The sequence below is a fragment of the Paramisgurnus dabryanus genome, chromosome 10 (assembly GCF_030506205.2).
Source record: "Paramisgurnus dabryanus chromosome 10, PD_genome_1.1, whole genome shotgun sequence".
In the NCBI taxonomy this organism is placed as follows: domain Eukaryota; kingdom Metazoa; phylum Chordata; class Actinopteri; order Cypriniformes; family Cobitidae; genus Paramisgurnus; species Paramisgurnus dabryanus.
In genome coordinates this window covers 10,315,592-10,338,175 of record NC_133346.1, presented here as the reverse complement: position 1 = coordinate 10,338,175, position 22,584 = coordinate 10,315,592, and the positions used below count along the sequence as shown (strand labels likewise).

The window sequence follows — 22,584 nt, the reverse complement described above, 5'->3', positions numbered from 1 at the left end:
ACACACACACACACACGGGAGGCACAAGTGACCATGGCATGACTGTGGAGGGATTATAGCCCATGGCCATATGCTTGGCACAAAACATTACACACTTTTAGGCATGTGCACACAAACACACTTTTAGGATCTACAGTTTTGAATTTGTCTATGGCCAAAAAGGCATCTTTTTAAAGCCTGCTGGTAATCCTTTGACCCATTTTGCCATGCAAGAGTACATGAATGCATCAACTTATTACCCCCTATTCTCTTACTTTCTTCTTCTGTTCTTTCATTTTTCACAGCAGAGCACTCATTTGTCCTCAAGGATTATTTTGCATGAAACAATACTTTTGACTGCATATTTCCTTCTTAGAAATATTTGGCTGTGCTCACAGATACTGTTTTAATGGTATGTTTTTCTTTAGTAGTAACTGATATTTGGAATTAAATATTGAAGTAGATTTTTATATCTACAAACTTTTTTCAAAGAAATCCGTATGCCTCTATGTGCAAAACTGAGTGTTAGGCACTTTTTATTGGTCGGCGAGAGTTTTCAACTTTGGGAAAAACGCTTGGTTTGTCCATAAACATTAAGCAATACCTGACTTCATTTTCGAGGGTGCATGGTGCGAAGTTCGTCACAACATGTATTTAGCCCGTCTTGTGTGTGGCTCGTCATTTCAAAATGTGTTCGGCACGTCATGTGAACCTATGTGCATCACGCGTCATGTCAAAATACATGTGTGCTGCAGACGCGTCTAAAGGGTTTATGATAAAAGAGACGCTCACGTTTGCCAAATACTCGCATAATCTCATGTGTAATCATAGTTTACTTTTAAGTGCACTGTAAAAAAATTCCATAGAAATTACAATGTTATTGCAGCTGGGTTGCCGGTAATTTACCGTAGATTTACATTTATGTTATTTACTGGCAAGAGTTTGTTCAAAGTTAAATAAATTTTAAATATTAACAAGTCTTTATCTTTACAGAATAAATACAATTACAGCCTCATGCAAAGCATTCTGGGAACCACAATTCATCATCAACCTTTTTCTGTTTTTTGCTTCAGATTTTGTTTCCCAGAATGTTTTGCTTGATGCTGTTTTTTTAGTTTTACTCTGTAAATACAAAGACTTGTAAATGTTCATTTAACTTTGAACAAACTCTTGCCAGTAAATAACATAAATTTAAATCTACGGTAAATTACCGGCAACCCAGCTGCAATTTCTACTGAATTTTTTTACAGTGTGAGTGACAGAATTTTATGAATGATAGCGTCTCTTTTATCCGAGGGGCAAACTTCTGATCTCTCAGATGAAGCCATTACGGAAGTGATTTATGCTGCAATTCATCGTCTGGCCACTAGAGGCAGGCTCCAAAAGGGAGTCAATTCCCATAGACCCCTATGTTAAAACGTCCATCTTTAGAGCAGAAAATAATATGTTGACAGCCTGGTACTGTGCGGGGGTGAATTTTTTGTAACTCATTCGTTTAAATTACATTAAGCCTTAAAGTTCTGCTTAATTAAGGGCGTGGCCACTTAAGTGACCGTTGAACAGCCACTGCTGTCACTAGAGTTGAGCTAGGCGGGCGTGGTTTCAGCAACCAGTCACCTCAGCTTCACCCACGTCCCGCCTCTTTACCCATTTTCGTGATGACGCGCGGTCAAGATGGCGACGGCAGGCACCGCCTACTATTGGCTTAAAAATGTATCTTCAGACGTCACGGACAGTCTACACTGCAAAAAATGATTTTTAAGAAAAAAATGTTCTTAGTATTTTTGTCTTGTTTTCAGTAAAAATATCAAAAAATTCTTAAATTAAGATGCTTTTTCTTGATGAGCAAAACGACCCAAGAAAATACGTTTTTAGACCAAAAATATCACATTTAAGTGATTTTGTGCATAAAACAAGCAAAAAAAATCTGCCATTGGGGTAAGCACATTTTTCTAGAATTTTACTTGAATTTAGTGTTTAAGAAAATTTTTCAAGATTTTTTGTTTACCCCATTGGCAAATATTTTTGCTTGTCTAAAAACTAGACTTATTTTCTTGGGTCGTTTTGCTCATCAAGAAAAAGCATCTTAATTTAAGAATTTTTAGATATTTTTAATGAAAACAAGACAAAAATACTAAGAATTTTTTTTCTTAAATATAATTTTTTAATGTAACTGTATACACATAATACGGGTTCATAATTCATTCAAAATATGTGTTCGGAGTGTCATGTGTGTTGCTCGTCATGTCAAAATATGTCATGTGAACCATGTGTCATTTCAAAACGCATGTTTGCTGCACATGCATCGAAAGGGTTTATAATAAAAGCATACACTGCAAAAATTGTTTTCAAGAAAAAAAATTCTTAGTATTTTTGTCTTGTTTTCAGTAAAAATATCTAAAAATTCTTAAATTAAGATGCTTTTTCTTGATGAGCAAAACTACCCAAGAAAATAAGTCTAGTTTTTAGACCAAAAAATATCAAATGTAAGTGATTTTGTGCATAAAACAAGCAAAAAAATCTTGAAAATTTTTCTTAAACACTAAGTTCAAGAACAATTTGCTTACCCCAATGGCAGATTTTTGGCTTGTTTTATGCACAAAATCACTTTAATGTAATATTTTTGGTCTAAAAACTAGAATTATTTTCTTGGGTAGTTTTACTCATCAAGAAAAAGCATGTTAATTTAAGAATTTTTAGATATTTTTACTGAAAACAAGACAAAAATACTAAGATAATTTTTTCTTGAAAATCATTTTTTGCAGTGTAATGTGTCATGTACTTCGAAGGCGAGGACGCAGCTTACGAAAGACGCATCTTCCAAAGATCCAGCCTTCGAATTGTGACACAGCTACTGACTATAGACGGTTTCAGCAGTAACAACATAAACAAGCGGCTTTTGTGGAACACACGTAAGTTTTGATAAAAAAATATAAATTTATATAACAAGCAAAATAAACAACACCAAGATTACCTAGGAAACCAAACATTTTTTATTTTTGACGAGGTATTTGTTCAAGAGTTTAGTTTAGCAACTAGTCAGACTAAATAGCGAAACTGAAAGTAAATTTCCATCCAGACGCATAATGCGTCACCGCACGTGCGTCCGATGAAACCGTCTATAGTTCAATAGCTTCGAAGGTCACAAAGGCTGCGGTCTTTGTGGACTTTGGAGGCTGGATCCTCGCCTTCGAAGGACATGACCTTTGAAGGATCCAGCCTTCAAATTTTGAGACATCTATTGCTTTGCCCAATTATTCTGTGAATCACTACACAGCACCCTTAACAACATAATAAATATTATACATAAGCTGTGTCTTATTACAGCAGGCTGCATCCTTCGCGTCCTCCGGAGGTCGGTATACCGAGGGTCCTTAACCTAGAATTAAACAAGACTTCTTTCGTAGGACATATGGACAGAAAAGGAAACAAGAAGTATCACGTTGCTGTGTCACACAGCTACAGGGGCGGGACAAATACAACACCAACCAATCGGCGCATCGTAAAATCAGCGACTGATAAACAAAACGGAAGTATCGTAGCAACAAAAGCGTTAAGCTGAAGAAACGTTGGCATTTGGCTTTGTGTAGCACCTGTGTAAAACCCTTTTAGCACCATTATTTTTAAGTGTGCAGACAAATTAAAATCTATGCGTACTTCTCTCCCAACTTCCGTCAGCCCATTTCTGAGTTCTGTCTGATCCAACCCTTCCAGGATTAGTTAGCACATGGGACACATCTCCAATGTAATGCTTGAGACACAGCTAAATTATCTGCTAAATGGACATTAATACCCCACACCTGAGTCATAATCTCTCTCATCCGTATCTGTCAACACACTAAATTAAATTAAAGCCCCTGTGTGGAGCGGCATCCAGTCGCGTGGACATCCCCGAGGTCCCGTGCCCAGTTGGAGGTACAGAGGCGAACGCTCGTGGAGATGATGAGAAATTGCTGAGTGTTTTGCTCGGACCCCATGGGATCCGGCCGTCTGTTGGACCTCAGTGACCCAGATCTGCCCCGAGAAAGATTAAACTCAAGGGTCCTTCTGTTGCCAAAGCCTGCAGGGAACACAAACCCGAAGGCAAATCCGAAGAGGAAAATAACACTTGGAATTGTGCAACTGGACAAGCTCGTATACAGGGTTCGCTTTATCTTAAAGCTGTTAATATTTCTCACCACATAAGTGAGCTCTCTTGGATAACTAACAACTCAAGCAGCCGTGCATCTCTCTAAACACCGATAGCGCTTTTGCGTCTCTAAAGAGCATTCAGGCATTTTAACTTGGTGTTCGTCGTAAACCATCCTGACGTTGATTTCAAAGGCAAATGTCAGAGCCGGTGTTTTACTAGCTTGTTTGAACATTGTCCTCTTGGTTTTAATGTGGCAATTGCAAGCACTTTGCATACATTAAGGGAACGAGAGGTTGAAGGCATCCATCTCTGGGTTGTGTAATTAACATGGAAATGGGAGAATGGTATTTTGACTGCGCTCTCGTCCCCTCTGGCCCTCCTGGGCGTGTCTCTTCTGACACTAATGAATGAACTGGTGATTTATGGGTAGAGGGCCCTTTACTTAAAGAAGAGTATGCCTAGTGTCTTGACTGCATGGGCTGAATTGTAAGGAGGCCCTTAAAGGTGAACGTCCTGATCTCTGAACCTTCTATGTATTTGATTCAATGGCAGTGAATTGAAAGGAGACAAATAATCGGTGTGGGCCTTCACGTCATCCAACAAGAGGCATTTGGAAAATGAGGTTATATTGTAAATGTGGGCAATGACTGTTTGCAAAATTAAAGAAAAAGTTGGGGTCTTCAACCTGTTTACACCCAAAAAGGACATTTTTGTCATTAACTCAACACTTAAAGAGCACCTATTTCATTGCTAAGAAACAACATTTTTTTGTTTATTTAGTATAATACAATGTGTTCGTGTGGTTTATTGTTAAAAAAACATTATTTTGTAGCTCCAGATTTCACTCTCTTCCTAAAACGCACGGATTTGAAAAGCTCTGTGTCTCCGATTGGCCAGCTAATCTGTACTTTGTGATTGGCCTTAATACTTCTGACGTCAGCCGGAAATGTAACCTCCTTACCATGTTTGAAAGATTAAAAAAATCTGCCAATGGAATAAGAAAAATTTTCTTGAAATAAATGTACTTAATCCAAGAAAATTTTTCTTATTCCATTGGCAGATTTTATTTTTTATTTTTTGCTCGTTTTAAGCACAAATTCTCTTAAATTTTTTAAGACTTATTTTCCTAGGTCATTTTGCTTAATCTTAATTTAAGAGTTGAAGATATTTTTACTAAAAACAAGACAACAATACTAAGTAAGAAATTCATTTTGTGTCTAGTGTAAAAGACATGATGGTGAGAAAATTACAATTTATTTTACTTTTGGGGTTAAAATAAATAATTCATTTAAATATACAGATCTAAATAAAGTCACTTAGCCTCACAAACAGTAGGACTTAAAGGGCCAGTTCACCCAAAATTGTAAAGTAGATGGGGACCATTCTTGTAAAACAAGACTTGATGGTGAGCACAAATTCACTTATACTGTATATTTATTTTGTTTAAAAACTAGACTTATTTTCTTAAGAATGATCTCCACACTGCAAAAAAATGACTTTCTTAAACTGCAAAAAATGATTTTCAAGAAAAAAAATTGTAGCATTTTTGGCTCGTTTAGTAAAAATATCTAAAAATTCTTATATTAAGATGTTTTTCTTGATGAGCAAAACGATCCAAGAAAATAAATCTAGTTTTTAGATCAAAATTATCAAATTTAAGTGATTTTGTGCATAAAACAAGTAAAAAAATCTGCTAATGGGTAAGCAAAAAAAATCTTGAACATTTTTCTTAAACACTAAAATAAAAAAAAACCACATTGGCAGATTTATTTATTTATTTTTTTGCTTGATTTATGCACAAAAACACTTAAATTTGATATTTTTGGTCTAGAAACTAGACTCATCAAGAATTTTTACTGAAAACAAGACCAAAATACCAAGAAATTTTTTCTTGAAAATAATTTTTTGCAGTGTACTTAGTATTTTTGTCTTGTTGTCAGTAAAAATATTTAAAAATTCTTAACATAAGATTTTTTTTTCTTGATGAGCAAAATGACCTGGAAAAAAATCTAGTTTTTAGACAAAAAGATAACCTTTAAGTAAGTTAGTGCTTAAAACAAGCAAAAAAAATCTGCCAGTGGAATAAGAAAAATTTCTTGAAATAAGTTTACTTTTTTCATAAACACTTGAGAAATTTTTTCTTATTCCATTTTAAGCACAATTTTATTTTTTTACTGAAAACAACACAAAAATACTAAGAAAGAAAGTCATTTTTTGCAGTGAAAGAATGATCCCCATCTACTTTTCTTTTCCTTTTGGGTGAACTGTCCCTTTAAATCCTAGTGTTTGTGAGGCCGAGAAACTTTATTTAGATCCAAATGTATGAAAGTGACCATGATCTTGCCCAAAAAGATATTTTCATGCATTAACATTCCTGCGTCAACAAGTTTTTAGGGTCAGCCCTTGGGTTCTATAGGCCTCTTATGCCCACATTCTTATTAACCTATCATTTAGTTTATAGAGAAATGAAAGCTTAGGGTTAAAACCAAGTTTTCTTTGTTCCAGAACTAACAATAGTTGTTGATTTAAGAACACATCTTACTTGCAAAAGCGAGTCACACAATGTAGTTCAAATCCAGTTCTCTGGTAGACCACCTACAGAAAAGCACAAAATGTCAACATGTCTCTAAAGATGGATGAAACGGTCCAAAGATCATCTTCACCTGTTGTTTATTTTTAAATTCTCGCTTTCACACACAAACTGCTTTCCATTTTTATATTTAATCCTTGTTCTCTTTCTCATTCCCTGTGTTTTTCCTTTCCTCTGATTTTCTCACCTCAGGCTCAGTGAGTCTCAGGTGGGAGTGACTTTCTCTCTTCTTGCTTTTTACTTAACTCACTTTCCCTTTCTCCACACTTGTTTTTTCTTTTCTTTATTCCTCTCAGCTTTAAAAGTGTTGTCCTGGAAGAGGTAATTTCATGCCCTACAATGGCATCTCGCCCAGATGGAAGCGGCTGCGTGCTTCGCCGTAACCTTAGAGACAAAAGATAGCTTTAAACCATCTGTCTCCGAATAAATCACACCGCATTGCAAAGGGAACACACGGAAAGGTAAAGCAAAACTATCTTGTATAGCTCAGCAAATGTATTTTATTTGTACAAAACAACAAGGACTACCAAAAAGTTAGTCAAAGAAACATAATGTTTGTTTTTTGAATGAAATACATTTTCATACTGCCTTCGAAACACTCCTTAAAAAAAAGACTAGTACAATCGTTCACAACAGTCGTCGAATGACACTCTCCTGGCTTTAAAAAAAAAAACAACAAAAAGAAACGGGAAGGGACCACATTCTCTGGTGAGTTAAACGACGGGAATCCACAGATGGAGGCGGACGGCCAAAAGCGTTCCTCGGATCGGTGAGGTTGTGTAACTGGCCGTCTAGCTGGCTGGTCAAACAACGCGTATTGTGCTTTGTATTTTTTTGTTGTTTTCCAACACAACGTGAGTGCAATATTATTCTGCGTTGAAATGTTACTGTATACATTTCTACAAAAGAGGTTGGCACATTCAGACATTAACTTATCTATAATATTGGAGCTTTTTTCATTTCATGTATAAATACAATATAGTCTTCTTGCATCTGGACCCCATGTAAAAAGCTTCAACGGATGATTATTTACAATGATAGCGTGATGAAAAAAATGCCCCATGAAGGTCATAAATAACAATAATAACAATAATTAATAATGTAATTCAAAGTCCGAGATTCGTCCGTGAGACTCCTGTACACTCGTCCGGTTCTCTTCCGTCGAGGAATGGAGGGACGTTTAGGTCAAAACTCTCTTCATCTCACAGCCTTCTCTTATCTCATCTCCTGTAGAGAAAAATTAAACATTTGAGTTACAAAACACAAACACTTCTTTGTTATTATCTACCGTAGCTTCCAAATGGTTTTAAATGGCGCATGACTAGATTAAAAATATCCATAATTTATGATGGACAACAGCCAGCTTCTTTTATTTTAGCAGGTGGTCTTCATCTTTCAGGACAAAAGACAGGTCTATAGTAGCTTTAATGCCGCAGGTATGTCCATCATGTGACGTGACAAGATCTAAGCATACAGAATAATGCCCGTCTGTGAGGAAGAGCTCCTCTCCCGTCTCCAGAACCTATGGAACCCATTCACGCTTTCTGTCCGACTGGAAAGATAACGCTAACCACCGTGACAGGACGGGGTAACCCGAAACTCTCTCCGTGGGGAACGCATGACCCTCTTTTATGTGTTCGGTCTTTTATGTTCTAAGGGGACGGGGTAACTTGAGAGGGGGGCTCACATCTAAAGAGACTCTTCAGTATGTATGGCGGGTGACCTCAGTCGGGCATTAACCGGTTCCCATGATAGAAGTTTTTTAAGTCTGTGGGATAAGTACGGTTACAGTCACCTGGGTCATGACATTGTCTTTTACAGACCAGATATTTTTCTTTGAATGAAGCACGCACAAATGCTGAATGTGAACCATTTCTTTTATATCTTGTCTTTTTGTAAAAAAACAGAAAATCAAAAATGTCATTAGGGCTGTATGATATTGATACACAATGTGGTATTGTTTTAATCTTGTTTATTATCATTAAATTTATTAAAAATGTTAAGTGCGAAAATTGTACAACGCTTCTTGATTGTATTAGCATTTAGCCTAGCCACATTCATTCCTATGGCTCCAAACAAAAGTTTATTTTGTGCCACCATATTTACTCGTGTAACTACTCATGTATGTCTTTAAATCGGGAAAACATGGAAGTGTTTGGTGGCTTCTAAATTCATCCCTGTTTGGATCCTAAGGAATGAATGGGGCTAGGCTAAATGCTAACACATTCACGAGGCGCTGTACAAAGATTAAAAATGCACGCATTGATAAAAGATAGGGATGTATTAATTCGTCTAAGTTGAGGTAAGAACATAATAAAATATCCAAAAACAGTGGTGTTTTCCTTTAAACTTTTGTGAAAATCATGAAAAATGCTGCCGCAGGCTGGCAACTTTAAAAAAAAAAACATTTAAGTATATGACAACCTTGTTCATTTGAGAGCTAGGATGCTTTGAGTGAACCAAATTGAAGACAAACACTCTACAGACAAATCTATTTTTTTGTAGCATCTCTTCTGTCATCTGTTCCCGAAATGCATTTCAGAAGAAATCGCTGATTGTTGATTTGAAGTACCTCGCTCGTCCCCGGCACGTCGAAGGACACTTATGAGCGACCCAGACAGATGGAAGCAGTCTAGACTCATCCACACTTACTCAATTGATGTGCGTTAAGGAATAAACAAAGTAATGCACAAGGTCGTGTTGGACTAAGCTGGCCTCAAAAACTGGGATAATGTTTGGGATTTGGGAGGAAGGGATTAAATCTTGAAGCACTGAGCTATTTTATACAAATAAATATACATCAGAACACAGTGTGAACAAAAGTCATTTGTACAGCAGTCTTACATCATTCCTCTTTCTGCCCGTCCCTTGCCCTCGTGATCCCGTCGACCCTCGCGATGATGAACTTCCTGTTGTGGAGCAGTTGCTGGACATCTGACCCCGAGATAGGAAGTTGGGCTTGTTGTAAGGAATTAAGTCTTCCTCTACTGAGACACACATAAACAAATCCATAAAGTTAGCAGTCGTGTACGTGTATTGGTACAATACAAGGATGTTTCATGACCTCGTAAAGTATTTGGATGCTTAAGACACACTTGTGTCACTGTAATAGTTTAGAAAATATCAACTGGCTGTAAGAACAAGCACACTTTTCATTTAACAAAAAGAAAGTTTTATTTGATCACAAGGTAAATGATTTTATCAGTGAAGTGCTGCTGCCAACAGATGGTTATAAAATTGAATTTTCAGAGCCTCATTTGTTTGCACCCTTTAATATTCTTTTTACCTGATGCAATGAAATTCATACATAGATTAAAGGTGACATAGAATGATTGAACGGGGTATTTATCCTTGTTCTGTGATGTGACATGTACACAATTTTTTTTTTTGTTTGGGTCTGTAATGCCTTAGAAGCTTCCTAAAAACCTCTCTCAGATAGCTCTATTAGGGTGGGGGATTTTATACAAGTGGTTTTGCAGCTATTTGGCTCCCCCTACTGGCTTAACTTGCAATCTCATTACTGATTGGCTGACTTTGCTGCCACTCAAAAAATGTAGCCAATTATTTTAAAGTGGAGGGGCAGTGAGATGCCTGTGATGTCATAAGCATCAGTTTTGGGCCGTTTTCTGGCTGACATTTCTAAAAGAGGAATTTCTATGAGACTGAGATGTTTAGCATGTTTAGCACTTTTTGTATGTTGTGAATGCAGGTAGACTACCATTATTCAACAAAGACAAGGTAAAAATGATTTTTCATTCTCTGTCCCGTTTAAGACAAAAATGTGTTTTGCTCTCAAGTACTTAATATCCATATCCAATACAAGGAGTCTTTAATAAAAGTCCTCTAACCATCTTTCCGTCTATGTGTAGAGTTTTTCCGATTGGGTGTTCCCTGTTCTCTCCTCTCCATCGAGGAATGAGAGCTCCCCCCTCTCTCCAAAGACGTCTGTCCACATTCATATCCCCCTACTTGGGCACAGTTTGGTTGATCCTCAGGAGGAGGCTCTGGGGGAGGAGGCAGATCTAGAGACAAGACCACCATGTTAGCCATGCAGAAGAACCCAAACTATAAACAACACAATAAATGTTTCCTTTTATTTAGTGAAGAGGTAACTTACCGCCTTGCAGTATATCTCTTCGATACTGGCCGGTCTTGGAGGATTTCTTCTTCACTTTGGATTTTTGTCCGGGAGGCGTGTGCGTGTCTCCCGAGGGTCTCGCTCGACCTAATGGACGGGACGTTAAGATCACATTGATGCAACTAGCCTGAGCAATTTTAAAGGGACACTACACTTTTTTTAAAAATATGCTCATTTTCCAGCTCCCCTAGAGTTAAGAATTAGATTTTTACCGTTTTGGAATCCATTCAGCCGATCTCTGGGTCTGGTGGTACCACTTTTAGCATAGCTTAGCATAATACATTGAATCTGATTAGACCATTAGCATCGCCCTAAAAAATAACCAAAGAGTTTCGATAATTTTCCTATTTAAAACTTGACTCTTCTGTAGTTACATCGTGTACTAAGGCCGACGGAAAATGTAAAGTTGTGTTTTTCAGGCCGATATGTCTAGGAGCTATACTCTTATTATGGCGTAATAATCAAGAACTTTGCTCCTGTACCATGGCTGCAGCAGAGGCAATGATATTATGCAGCTCCGAAAGTAGTTCCCTTTGGTACCTTCAATAGCAGGGGACTATTTTCGGGCACTGCGTAATATCATTGTGCCTCCTGAGTCCATGGTACCGCAGCAAAGTCCATAATTATTACGCCATAGCCATTTCAGCGTAGAAAAATCGCAACTTTTAATTTTCCGTAAGTCTTAGTACACAATGTAACTACAGAAGAGTCAAGTTTTAAATAGGAGAAATATCCAAACTCTTTGGTTATTTTTAAACGCACTATGCTAATGGTCTAATCTGATTCAATGGATTATGCTAAGCTATGCTAAAAGTGGCAGCGCCAGACCCGGAGATCGGCTGAATGGATTCCAAAATGGTAAGAATCAAATGTTTAACTCTAGAGGATCTGGAAAATTAGCATATTTTCCAAAAAAAAGTGGAGTGTCCCTTTAAACGAGGAGAAAACCATGCAAGATGGACACTTTGCAGTGTTTCTTATTTTGTATTTCTTGGGAGGGTGGAAGCATTAAAGGTGCATTGTGTGACTTATAGAAGGATCTCAGAAATGCAATTTAATATACATAACTATATTATCAGTGGTGTATAAAGACCTTACATAATAAACTGTATCGTTTTGATTACCTTAATATGAGCTGTTTTTATCTACATACACTTCATGGAAGTCACCGCCATGTACTATGTACAGTAGCACTAAACAGACAAACTGCGAGTTTTGTCACTACGCCGTCTCAGATGATGACATGTTTGTCCTGTGGCAGCTACCGTAGCTTCTCTATGCATTTCGAAAGGGAGTGTTAAACTGTAATCTGAGCTGTTGCAAAATTGTACCGCAATATGCCGCTAAAAATCTACACAGTGGACCTTTAAAATCTCCCATGGCACATTTAAATGTAGAACCGAAGCATTCGAAACAACTTTCTGTGTATGCTGAATGAATAAAGATGACTGTAAGAAACACACCTGGTGTAGTGTTGCTAATGTTTTCTATGCTTTGTGCAGCTCCTTGGCTCAGGTCTCTCTTATGTGATGAGCGGTGTGGCACAGTGTTGTCAGAGCACTCCTGATTGGCCGACAGATTTGGGTTGGATTGGGTAAGAGGGGGGCTTGGCGCTCGTGGCACAGGCACTGGTCCACATGGCAACCGACTGTTGATAAAAAAAAGTATTTTTTTATAGAGTAACAGAAGCAAAGTGTAGAAAGCGTTGCATTATTAAACTGCAGTTGCATTTAAACATCTTGTGAGTAGCATCCGGCTGCTTACAAATCCTATTTGAACCTCTTAAACATAGTTCAAGATTAGTACAAAACTTGGCCCATCTGCTGTTTAGCAAGAAGATCAACGATGACTTCATAGAGCAAATATCTGCTCTGCACCGCAGTTATATAATAAATATGTTCTTGAAGAGTAATAAATTATTCATAAAGCATATTTTCTCATGCAGGAACAAACAACCCATCCATAAGAACTCTCTTGGGGAATGAAAACAAATAAACTGTGTTCTTAATAATGTAGGCAATGTAACCAAAGGAGAAAATTCCCTAATGGATGCGGTATGGCTGATATTGACAGTTTTAAAATGAACATCGGCTCCACTCTAGTCATTTATTTAAGTTCAAGACAACTAAAGTTTAAAACAAGCAAATCCTGTTGACTTTTTTAGTTCACTTGCGCAGGACATATTTGAACTCAAAATGTCAAACACGTACCTTGCTATTTAAAAAAAAAATGGGACAGAAATAAGTGAAATAATGAGAGCCTATGTTTAGGGATTAGCTTAACATATTCCACTGGGGTGCTCGTGTGCACAATGCAGGTTCGAGTCGGTGTTATTTGCCGATTATGTTTTCCAGTCCTTTCTTAGGGTGCTATCTCACCGTGCTATGTGTGGCTGCTCGAGCTGATGTAAGCGTGGTATATCGTGGCAGTGGCTATCATCTCTGGGTGATGGTGTTAGGGTGGCTGTAGACTGGTGGCTGTAGGATGTGGTGGGGGAAGAGGCATCTCCTCTCAGGGGTGGAGCAGGGCCGTCCTCAATCGAGCCATCCATGAGGTAGGTCCTCTCTGGTAGAGGGGGACACCAATCTTCTTCATCTGACCTGTGTGTAGAGATTCAACACCAATGTAGCCTAATTTTGCATTCTCATATTTGGAGAGGTAAAACTTTTAGTCGGCGTTAGTTTTGAAAAGCAAAACAACTCAAATGTAGGCAACATTAAAGGGACACTCAACTTTTTTTGAAAATATGCTCATTTTCCAGCTCACCTAGAGTTAAACATTTGATTCTTACTGTTTTGGAATCCATTCAGCTGATCTCCGGGTCTGGCGGTACCACTTTTAGCATAGCTTAGCATAATCCATTGAATCTGATTAGACCATTAGCATTGCGCAAAAAAATAATCAAAGTGTTTTGATATTTTTCCTATTTAAAACTTGACTCTTCTGGCACAATGATATTATGCAGCAGCCAAAAATAGTCAAGTTTAAAAAATAAAAAAACGAAACTCTTTGGTTATTTTTTAAGGCGCGATGCTAACGGTCTAATCAGATTCAATGGATTATGCTAAGCTATGCTAAAAGTGGTACCGCCAGACCCGGAGATCGGCTAAATGGATTCCAAAACGGTAAAAATCAAATGTTTAACTCTAGGGGATATTTTCAAAAAATGTGGAGTGTCCCTTTAAGCAGACAAACTTGTTAACAAGTACAAATACTAAGCACATGGCAATAAGAAAATTGCATTTATCAAAGTGTGTAATGCGTATGCAGGCGAAACTCTTACTTGCCCTTTTGACTAAGACTTAAGAAATAAATGACTTCATTTCTGCCCTACAACCAAATTCCCTCATATTTAGGAGAAGGTTAAGTAACTCAAGTACCCCTGTGAATCAATCAGCAGGCACTCATTATGATCGCTGGGTCATTGAAACCAGTGGCATATCGATTTCCGTCAAACCAGACAGCCTGGCCTCCAGATAACAATTTGTGTGATGTTTCAGGTCTAATCCATGCAGAATAAGTAAATGCTGTGACATTTTGAGTGACATTGACTCAATATTACGCCGTGGGCTATCATTGATGGCATACGAACCGAATGACACGTACACATAAAACGCTCTGGCTTTAAATATATTCATTGTGCCATGCTGAGCCGAGTTGTGAGTTATTTAAGCAAAGTCCAAACGTAATACCACAGCCCTCAGGGCTGGTATGAAGGTCAACCTTGTTATCGATGAGTTAAGCACAAATTTCACAAGTTTGGCCGCGAGCGTCTCTCTGCGCGCTAGTGTCCAGAATAATGACGTAATTCTGCTGGGAGGCCGTTAGCGGCTTATGTGGGTACTGTGGGACGGATTTACGAAAAAGAGTTGTCAAGGTTATCAGGTTTACGGATCGCTGCTTGTAAGCAGAGTCAGGATTGGTTAACCACCGAGGTTAATGTTTCTCTCCCTCTAGTGCCCCTTGCGGGCAACCGTTGGCCCATAGTGGCAATAATAATGGGTCTCTACCCATCAGCGCCTGAGCACGTCTCACTGCCCACGGCTAGGGCACTCGCCGGCCAATGCTAACAAGAAACTAAAGCAATACAGGTGGGAACTAATGCAAAAACATCCATTTTATGAGGAATTATGGCTAGACTCGAGGGTTGCATATAACTTTGTTTGCTCTGCGTTGTACCTAATAATGTGACCTTTCTTGGAACAATAAAAACACCAAAAAGCTTTGTGAGAATATCTCGGAGGGCTCTCAGCCAGCCGACATGCTGCAAATTGTTTACCAATGTTGACGTGGAAAATAAACAGCAATGATCAGACCGAGTAATGAAGCTATAAATTGTGGCAATCTTGGCAACGAGCCTTAGCAGCTATTTTTGAGGCACGCAATTACATTTATCTATTGAAATAGGGGAGAGCAAAACCAGTGAATGCACACATAGTGATAAAATAAACAGCTTGAATGTACAGTAATGGGTTCTGCTAAATGAACATGACTGTAAAAATAAAGACAAAATCACTCAACAATGGTTGGAAATGTAGTTTCTTGAGCCTAAATTACTGTGAACTAAAACTGTAGGTTGGTCCAGCTAATATGCATATACATAAAAATCCAAATGCCTTTACTACTTTTTTCCCTAAAGCCTCAAATCTATTTGGATTTCTTTAATGCGTTTTAGTATAAATGGTTCACTGCAATGAAATTTGGAGACTTTACCCCATATCCTGGATTAGTTCATTTTCATCCTCCTCTTCCTCCTCACATTCATCCAGATCTCCAGATGGGGGCGGAGGGGGCAGCGCTTCCATCCAGTTGAGAGATGGAGTTTTCACTGGTTTCCCCATTAGCTTCTGCTTTGGTTGTTTTGCTGCAAAACAAAAGATTTGGTTTAGATGTTATTCTTGGTGGTAGAGCATTGCATTAACAGTACAAAAGGTCATGAGTTCGAACACACACACATACTGACAAAAGAAGTGTATACTTCCCTTTAGATAAAAGCATCTTCCCAAATGCATAAATGTAAGGCGTACAGTTTTTTTAAGATCTTCGACTATATGCAATACTATACAAGACTGTGTAAAGATATCCGCCCGTACCATTATCATTCTTGGACCGGTCTGGCTGCGCATACTGCGAGTTGGAGGTACCAGGCTGCGTTGGAGTGATCCAGTGGCTGCCATCTTGCTCAGGACTGCAGGGCGTCTGGTTGGTGAAAGGCATGATGGGAGTACTGGCGTAAGGCGTGGTGTGTTGAGAGTATTGAGCGGAGAAGCTGCGCAGATCTTCGCTGGTGGGATCAATGGTGCTGTAGATGGGACCTTCATTGGAGTCTGCGCTGTATTTTTCAGTTTGATTCAGGTAATTGGAGATTCCCGCCTCTGAGGATGCAAAGGGAAATGAATTAAGCTGCTGCGGGAGCTTTTAATTAAACAGAACAGCCATTTAATGTCGTTCTGTAACCAGGATTTTTACCGTTGTAGTATCTCTCTGGTGTGTCGTGTTTAGACGTACAGCAGTTCACTGAATCTTTCCCGTTGTGTATGAGGTTAGTGGTGGGCCAAGAGTCGGCCAGCCAAGGGTAATTTCCCATGTTAGCACCCAGCATACCAGGCCTACAAAGAGAAAACATGTTAGTTATCTGAAATCACTGTATGTGCATTTTAAAAATTACTTTGCACTCAATTTCATCATTTGAAAAAAAAAGTGCCAGTTACCTGCCATTCAGTCCAGAACTTTCTCCATGTGGAAAACCAACTATAAAAGATTTTCAAAACATAAATGAGAGTCTATAAATGGACTTTGGAATATAATCACAAGCAAAATTAAAACTTAGTTTATGCAATAATTGTAATTTACTGCATCTTCCACAACCTGGACTTCAAATCCAGTTTAAAATGACACTCCAATTTTAAAAAAATATGCTCATTTTCCAGCTCCCCTAGAGTTAAAGGATTAGTCCTTTTTTTTATCCAGATAATTTATTCACCACCATGTCATCCAAAATGTTGATGTCTTTCTTTGTTCAGTCGAGAAGAAATTATGTTTTTTGAGGAAAATGTTCCAGAATTTTTTTCATTTTAATGGACTTTAATGGACACCAACACTTAACAGTTTTTTTCAACGGAGTTTCAAAGGACGATCTCAAACAAGGAATAAGGGTCTTATCCAGCGAAAAGATTGTCATTTTTGCAAAAAAAAAAATGCACTTTTAAATCACAACTTCGTGCCAGCGCGACCTCACGTAATACGTCATTACGTCATGAGGTCACGGATGACGTATGCGAAACTACGCCGCAGTGTTTACAAGTGTGGAGAAAGACGGTTTCGACGTTGTTGTATGTGGAATGATACTAATTAATGTCTTTGTGTCAGTTTATTGTTTAAAATGGTCCGCATATATGCGTTTCATATATGTAACACGTGTCAATACGCAATTACGTGATGTCGCGCTGACTCGTTACACAGCCGGAGGAAGAAGAGAAGTTGTGTTTTAAAAGTGCATTTTTTTTTGTTGCCAAAAATGACAATCGTTTTGCTAGATAAGACCCTTATGCCTCGTTTGGGATCGTTTAAAGTCCTTTGAAGCTGCGTTGAAACTGCTATTTTAAACTGCATTAAAACTGTTAAGTGTTGGGGTCCATTAAAGTCCATTAAAATGAGAAAAATCCTGAAATTTTTTCCTCAAAAAAACATAATTTCTTCTTGACTGAACAAAGAAAGACATCAACATTTTGGATGACATGGTGGTGAATAAATTATCTGGATTTTTTTTAAAGAAAATGGACTAATCCTTTAAACATGATCTCCAGGTACCACTTTTAGCATAGCTTAGCATAATCCATTGAATCTGATTAGACCATTAGCATCGCGCTAAAAAATAACCAAAGAGTTTCAATATTTTTCCTATTTAAAACTTGACTCTTCTGTAGTAACATCGTGTACTAAGACTGACGGAAAATTTAAAGTTGCGATTTTATATGCAGATATGGCTAGGAACTATACTCTCATTCTGGTGTAATAACCAATGACTTTGCTGCCGTACCATGGCTGCAGGAGGCGCATGATAAAATCGCAACTTTTAAATGTCTGTCAGTCTTAGTAACGATGTAACTACAGAAGAGTCAAGTTTTAAATAGGAAAAATATTGAAACACTTTTTAGTTATTTTTAGCGTGATGCTAATGGTCCAATCAGATTCAATGGATTATGCTAAGCTATGCTAAAAGTGGTACCGCCAGACCCAGAGATCAGCTGAATGGATTCCAAAACGGTAAAAATCAAATGTTTAACTCTAGGGGAGCTAAAAAAATTGCATATTTTCAAAAAAGCGTAATGTACCATGTAAATCTCACTAATTTTGTAGCATGTTTGAGGTGTCGCATATTTTGTATAATTCCTTCAGAGAATCAAGGCTAAACCAACACAGACCGTACATGCAAATAAACAGTGCTGCTGCCGGGTGTGATTAGTCCTTTCTGAATTCCTCCTGTGTTTTGAGATATGTGCACATCGGCATACCTGCAGGTGTGTATGCGAACGACGCAGTGTAGTGGCTGAGTTCCTTTCTCTTCTTGCGTCTGCAGTAAATCCACACGCTGAATCCCATAAGGATTACCCAGCATGCGCCGCCGATGCCCGCAATAAAAGCCGGCTGCTTTACTACATCCGTGATCTGCTCAGCCAGACTGACGTTCTCATCCGATTCGCTGCCTCCACCTGTGACTGCGGGCTGCTCTGCGGGCAACTCTGGAGTGAGAAATGCAGATCAGAGGGTTACTTTCTAACCGAATGTCTTAACACGTCTGAAAGATTTAGGAGATTTAGTCTCAAAGCAAGCGGTGGGAAGAAAAATCAAAGAGAATTTACATTAAAGTTTTGCAAGTTTTTCATGGTTTGATGGTTGATGTTTTAGCGAGTACTCACTAATAAGCACAGACACGGGTTGACTGTGGGTGCCCACTCCTGCGCTGGTCACCGCTGCCACCTCCACCTGGTACAACACGCCAGGCAGAAGCCCCTTTACCAAGGTGGTCAGCACGTTCCCATCCACAGTCTGATTGATTCGGTAACGCGTCTGGGAGTCGTTTCCCATACACCAAATCTGAAGCGAGAGAGGGGATGAGACTTTAAAAGCATCGCTGCGAGCAACACATTATGTTTCTGTCACCGCAGTGTCATGCTGGGTTGCCCTATTCACTGTGAAATCTCATTGGATCCACCGAATCGTATGTTAAAACTTTAAATCTGTTATGATTGGTCACGTCAAACTGTGTTTTCGCTTTCAGTGTAGCCGGACAAACAATTACATGCTGGAAATCATGATCTGTCTGGTTGGGATGTGATGCAATACTTTTTTTGCTTAATGTGATGCAATACAATTTTTTGCTTAAAATCTCACCTTATATTCTTGAATGACGCCATTTTGCATCTCAGTGGGAGGAGGTTGCCAGGATACGCTGATGCTTGAACTGTTGCTGAGCTTGACTGTTTCCACGGTTACAGCACGAGGAGGGGCACTCGGAACTGGAAGGGGATTGAGATCAAATTACAAATTTAAAAAACTAAGTGTCCTTAATAGTAAATCTACATTATCCTCGTCCGTAATTCCATTTTGTGGAATGAAAAGATTCATTTTGTTTGTGCGCAGCAAATCAAAATCGAGTTAAACCGGCCTGAATGAACTCGAATTGAATTGATTAGAGTGAAATGAAATTGAAGTGCATCGAACGGGAACTAAAAGAGCAGGGGATATCTTACCCTCCTCTGGTGTGCGGAACGTCACCGGGCGGCTGTCCATACCCTGAAACTCGTTAAAGTAAGGTCGTATTTTAATCTCGTACTCCGTGCCTTTGAGCAGGTTGGTGATGGCGGCGTTACGCTCCGTTGCCCCTTTCACTTCCTGTTGAGACCAGGATCCGCCGACAGGACGGTAAAGCAAGCGATAACCCTGGATGTACTGAGACTGACGGTCGACCTGTGAGATTGCACGAGGGAGAAATGAGATAAGGTCGTGGAGATGATGAGAGGTTCACGCAGAGATCAGATGTGTCGCCGGTACTCACGTTCCAGCTGATCTTAACGCTGGATGCAGTCAGGAGCGCTGGCTCGTGAAGCTGTATGGACATCTCTCCAAGCTCCCTCTGAACCTGTCTGTGGTCCACACCTTGACCTGTCGGACTCACGTCTGCACCAAAACACGTACAATATTAATATTTTAGACATATGATCAAAGTATCTAAATAATAAATGTAGAGCAATAAATGTAAACAGACCTTGTGTGCGTACAGGCTCTGAAATTGGGCTGGGGTCACTCAGGCCATATGCGTTGACCGCCCGAACAATGAAGAGGTAAATGGTATTCGGAGATAGCCCGGTTACCGTGTGCTTCTCTAGTTTCACCAAATCTGCGACCGTCTGCCATGTACTGCCTGCTGATTGGCTGAAAAATAAACGACATTGATCATTGATCAGCAAATGAAAATCATTCTGCAGTGCATCACATTTACACCAGCAATTAATTCCCTATGCGGTCCATCAATACGGCAATATTATGTGCCACATTTGTTTCAAAGCTGTTTTATGGCTTTACAGGGAGGGGGGTTTAACAGCAAAGTCAATGTCGGGGACGGTTATGGGCACTTGTCATTATATGTGTCTGTTTAATGACCCAGCTCCACTATGATGCAAACCATCACTGCTTTTCTTTCCCTTTGGTGCGTGAGATGCATAGACTCAGACTGACTGATGTTTACAGCTATACTGTAGCTTTATTTACAGTGTGGCATTATCATAATGCTCTTGCATGCAGCAAATAAATAAAACATTGGATCCTAGTCTGTGATATCAAAGTAAATGAACCAAAAACTGTGCTCCATTCTTGATTCTGGAAACTTTAAAACAAGGATTTAAAGTGATATTTCACACAAAAATGAAAGAGCACAACAGGAAAAGATATACGGGAGAATCCCCGTGAGGATCCGCCAATAATTAAAGCACTTAAGGTCATGGGTTTTTTCTAAGGGAACATTTGGATAACATGCCAAAAAATATATACATGCCTTGCTTTGCTTAAAAGTGTCTGCCAATCTGGCAACCCAAACAATCACTCATAACAGACAAAGCCTCATTGCACATCAAAAAAGAATTCTGGCTTAATGAGAACGCAAACAATTATTCTCAGGACACTTTGCTGTCATGGGCCAGTGGTGTACAGGTGGGCTAAACTCGTAATAACACATCCCCCCTTTAATAAACAATGAATGTTAAGTGGAGACATCTGCCTGTACCAGAGGCCTTTGGGATATTTCTCTCCACTCGTCTGCGGGTAACCATCATACTTGTTTAGATGGTCGTCACGTTCACCGTGTTCAAGGTTTATGTTTCCCTGGTGGCGACTCCTGCCGCAGACACATAGCCAATAAAAGCCGACCTGCGCAATTAGGCCGAGCCGTAAACGCTGGGAACCTCGTAAATATTCCTTCAGCAGCCCTTCCGATAGCAGCGATAAATCCAAGGTCACTTTGCTATCAACTGAGATGGAGACAAATCCCTTTGTTACAGCACGAATGTGATTGGACGAGACTTTACCCCTATTTGTACACAAATACCTACATGTGCACTTCTAAAATCTCAAAATGCAGAACCAAACGGTTAACCTGGATTACCATAGAAAGGTGTCAAAAGCCTGAACCTGACTCTTACCGCAGCGCCCCTTCGTGTCCCACTCACCTCAGGGGAGGAAATTTAATAGCAAACACCATGGCACTCTATAAAGAATCAATTTTAGGGATGTGGGGGCATGTTAGCTCTTACCCAGGGGGGCAAGGAAGAGGAGAGCGATCCAGTCTTTGTATATAAAATACAGTAAGTATAACAATGTGTGTGTGGCAATCAAAATCTACATTGCTAAATAGCCGTACACCCTGCCTCTAAGGACCGCAGGACCTTGCTTCTGTAATTAGCGCTAGAACTATTTTAACCAGCATATAATAGCTTAGAGGGGTGTCTATGTGGACTAGATTTGAATACATTACCATGTCATACTCAGACCCCCTGAATTCTCAGAGCAAACTGATTTTTCAAGCTTACTTTCAGAAAGAACCAACCATGGAGGACTGAAAAGATCCAAAACCACTTCAAGCAAAAGTACATGAAATTTAAAGGGCCCCTAACCTGTTTTTTTTAGCAATATTAAAATAGTCTTGTATTCCTAAAATGTGTCTGTAAAGTGTCAGCTCAAAATACACAACAGATCTTTCATTATACGATGTTGAACATGGCTATTTGTGTCTGCAATGAAAAACTTGCTGTTTTTGTGTGTTTCTTTAAATGCAAATAAAGCTTCTGTTCCCCTCCCCGTATGCAAAGTAGGAGGTAGAATGCTTACACATGTGCTTTGGACTACATTAAAACATGCGTCTCTTGCAAAAGGTTGAACTACACTCTCATAAGGCGGAGTCTGTGAGCGGTTATGGTTGGGGCGTAATCAATGTGACATCATCGTCTGTTTTGTTTGACTGTTGCGGTTTAAGAGATTACATAAAGAACAATAGATGGATTTGCAAAATAACAGGATGTTTCTGCACACATACTGGAGACTCATTTTCCTGATTTCTGAAAAGTGCATTTTTTAGGTTAGGGGGGCTATAAGAGTTAAAGGGAACATATTGCTATATTGATATAAAAATACCTCTAACACACTTTAAAGAGACACTCCACTTTTTTTGAAATATGCTTATTTTCCAGCTCC

General features: G+C 39.0%; 1 protein-coding gene across 3 annotated transcripts in view; it reads right to left on the bottom strand.

Annotated features, from left to right (window-relative positions):
- Window positions 1-7,178: 7,178 nt before the first annotated feature.
- Window positions 7,179-22,584, bottom strand: part of robo3 (roundabout, axon guidance receptor, homolog 3 (Drosophila)) — a 182,095-nt gene continuing 166,689 nt past the window's right edge. For 2 of the 3 annotated variants that reach the window (XM_065259478.2, XM_065259493.2), the window contains 16 exons: window positions 20,108-20,274; window positions 19,898-20,019; window positions 19,593-19,809; window positions 19,234-19,358; window positions 18,759-18,936; window positions 18,354-18,581; window positions 16,551-16,590; window positions 16,309-16,448; window positions 15,933-16,214; window positions 15,553-15,703; window positions 13,218-13,439; window positions 12,303-12,487; window positions 10,819-10,926; window positions 10,550-10,723; window positions 9,546-9,688; window positions 7,179-7,928 (listed from right to left, as the gene is read on the bottom strand). In XM_065259478.2, the coding sequence (XP_065115550.1) occupies window positions 7,917-7,928; window positions 9,546-9,688; window positions 10,550-10,723; window positions 10,819-10,926; window positions 12,303-12,487; window positions 13,218-13,439; window positions 15,553-15,703; window positions 15,933-16,214; window positions 16,309-16,448; window positions 16,551-16,590; window positions 18,354-18,581; window positions 18,759-18,936; window positions 19,234-19,358; window positions 19,593-19,809; window positions 19,898-20,019; window positions 20,108-20,274 (2,494 nt within the window). In that variant the 3' untranslated portion in view covers window positions 7,179-7,916. The remainder of the gene's footprint in view (window positions 7,929-9,545; window positions 9,689-10,549; window positions 10,724-10,818; window positions 10,927-12,302; window positions 12,488-13,217; window positions 13,440-15,552; window positions 15,704-15,932; window positions 16,215-16,308; window positions 16,449-16,550; window positions 16,591-18,353; window positions 18,582-18,758; window positions 18,937-19,233; window positions 19,359-19,592; window positions 19,810-19,897; window positions 20,020-20,107; window positions 20,275-22,584) is intronic. The other variant, XM_065259486.2, reaches the window with a different exon arrangement.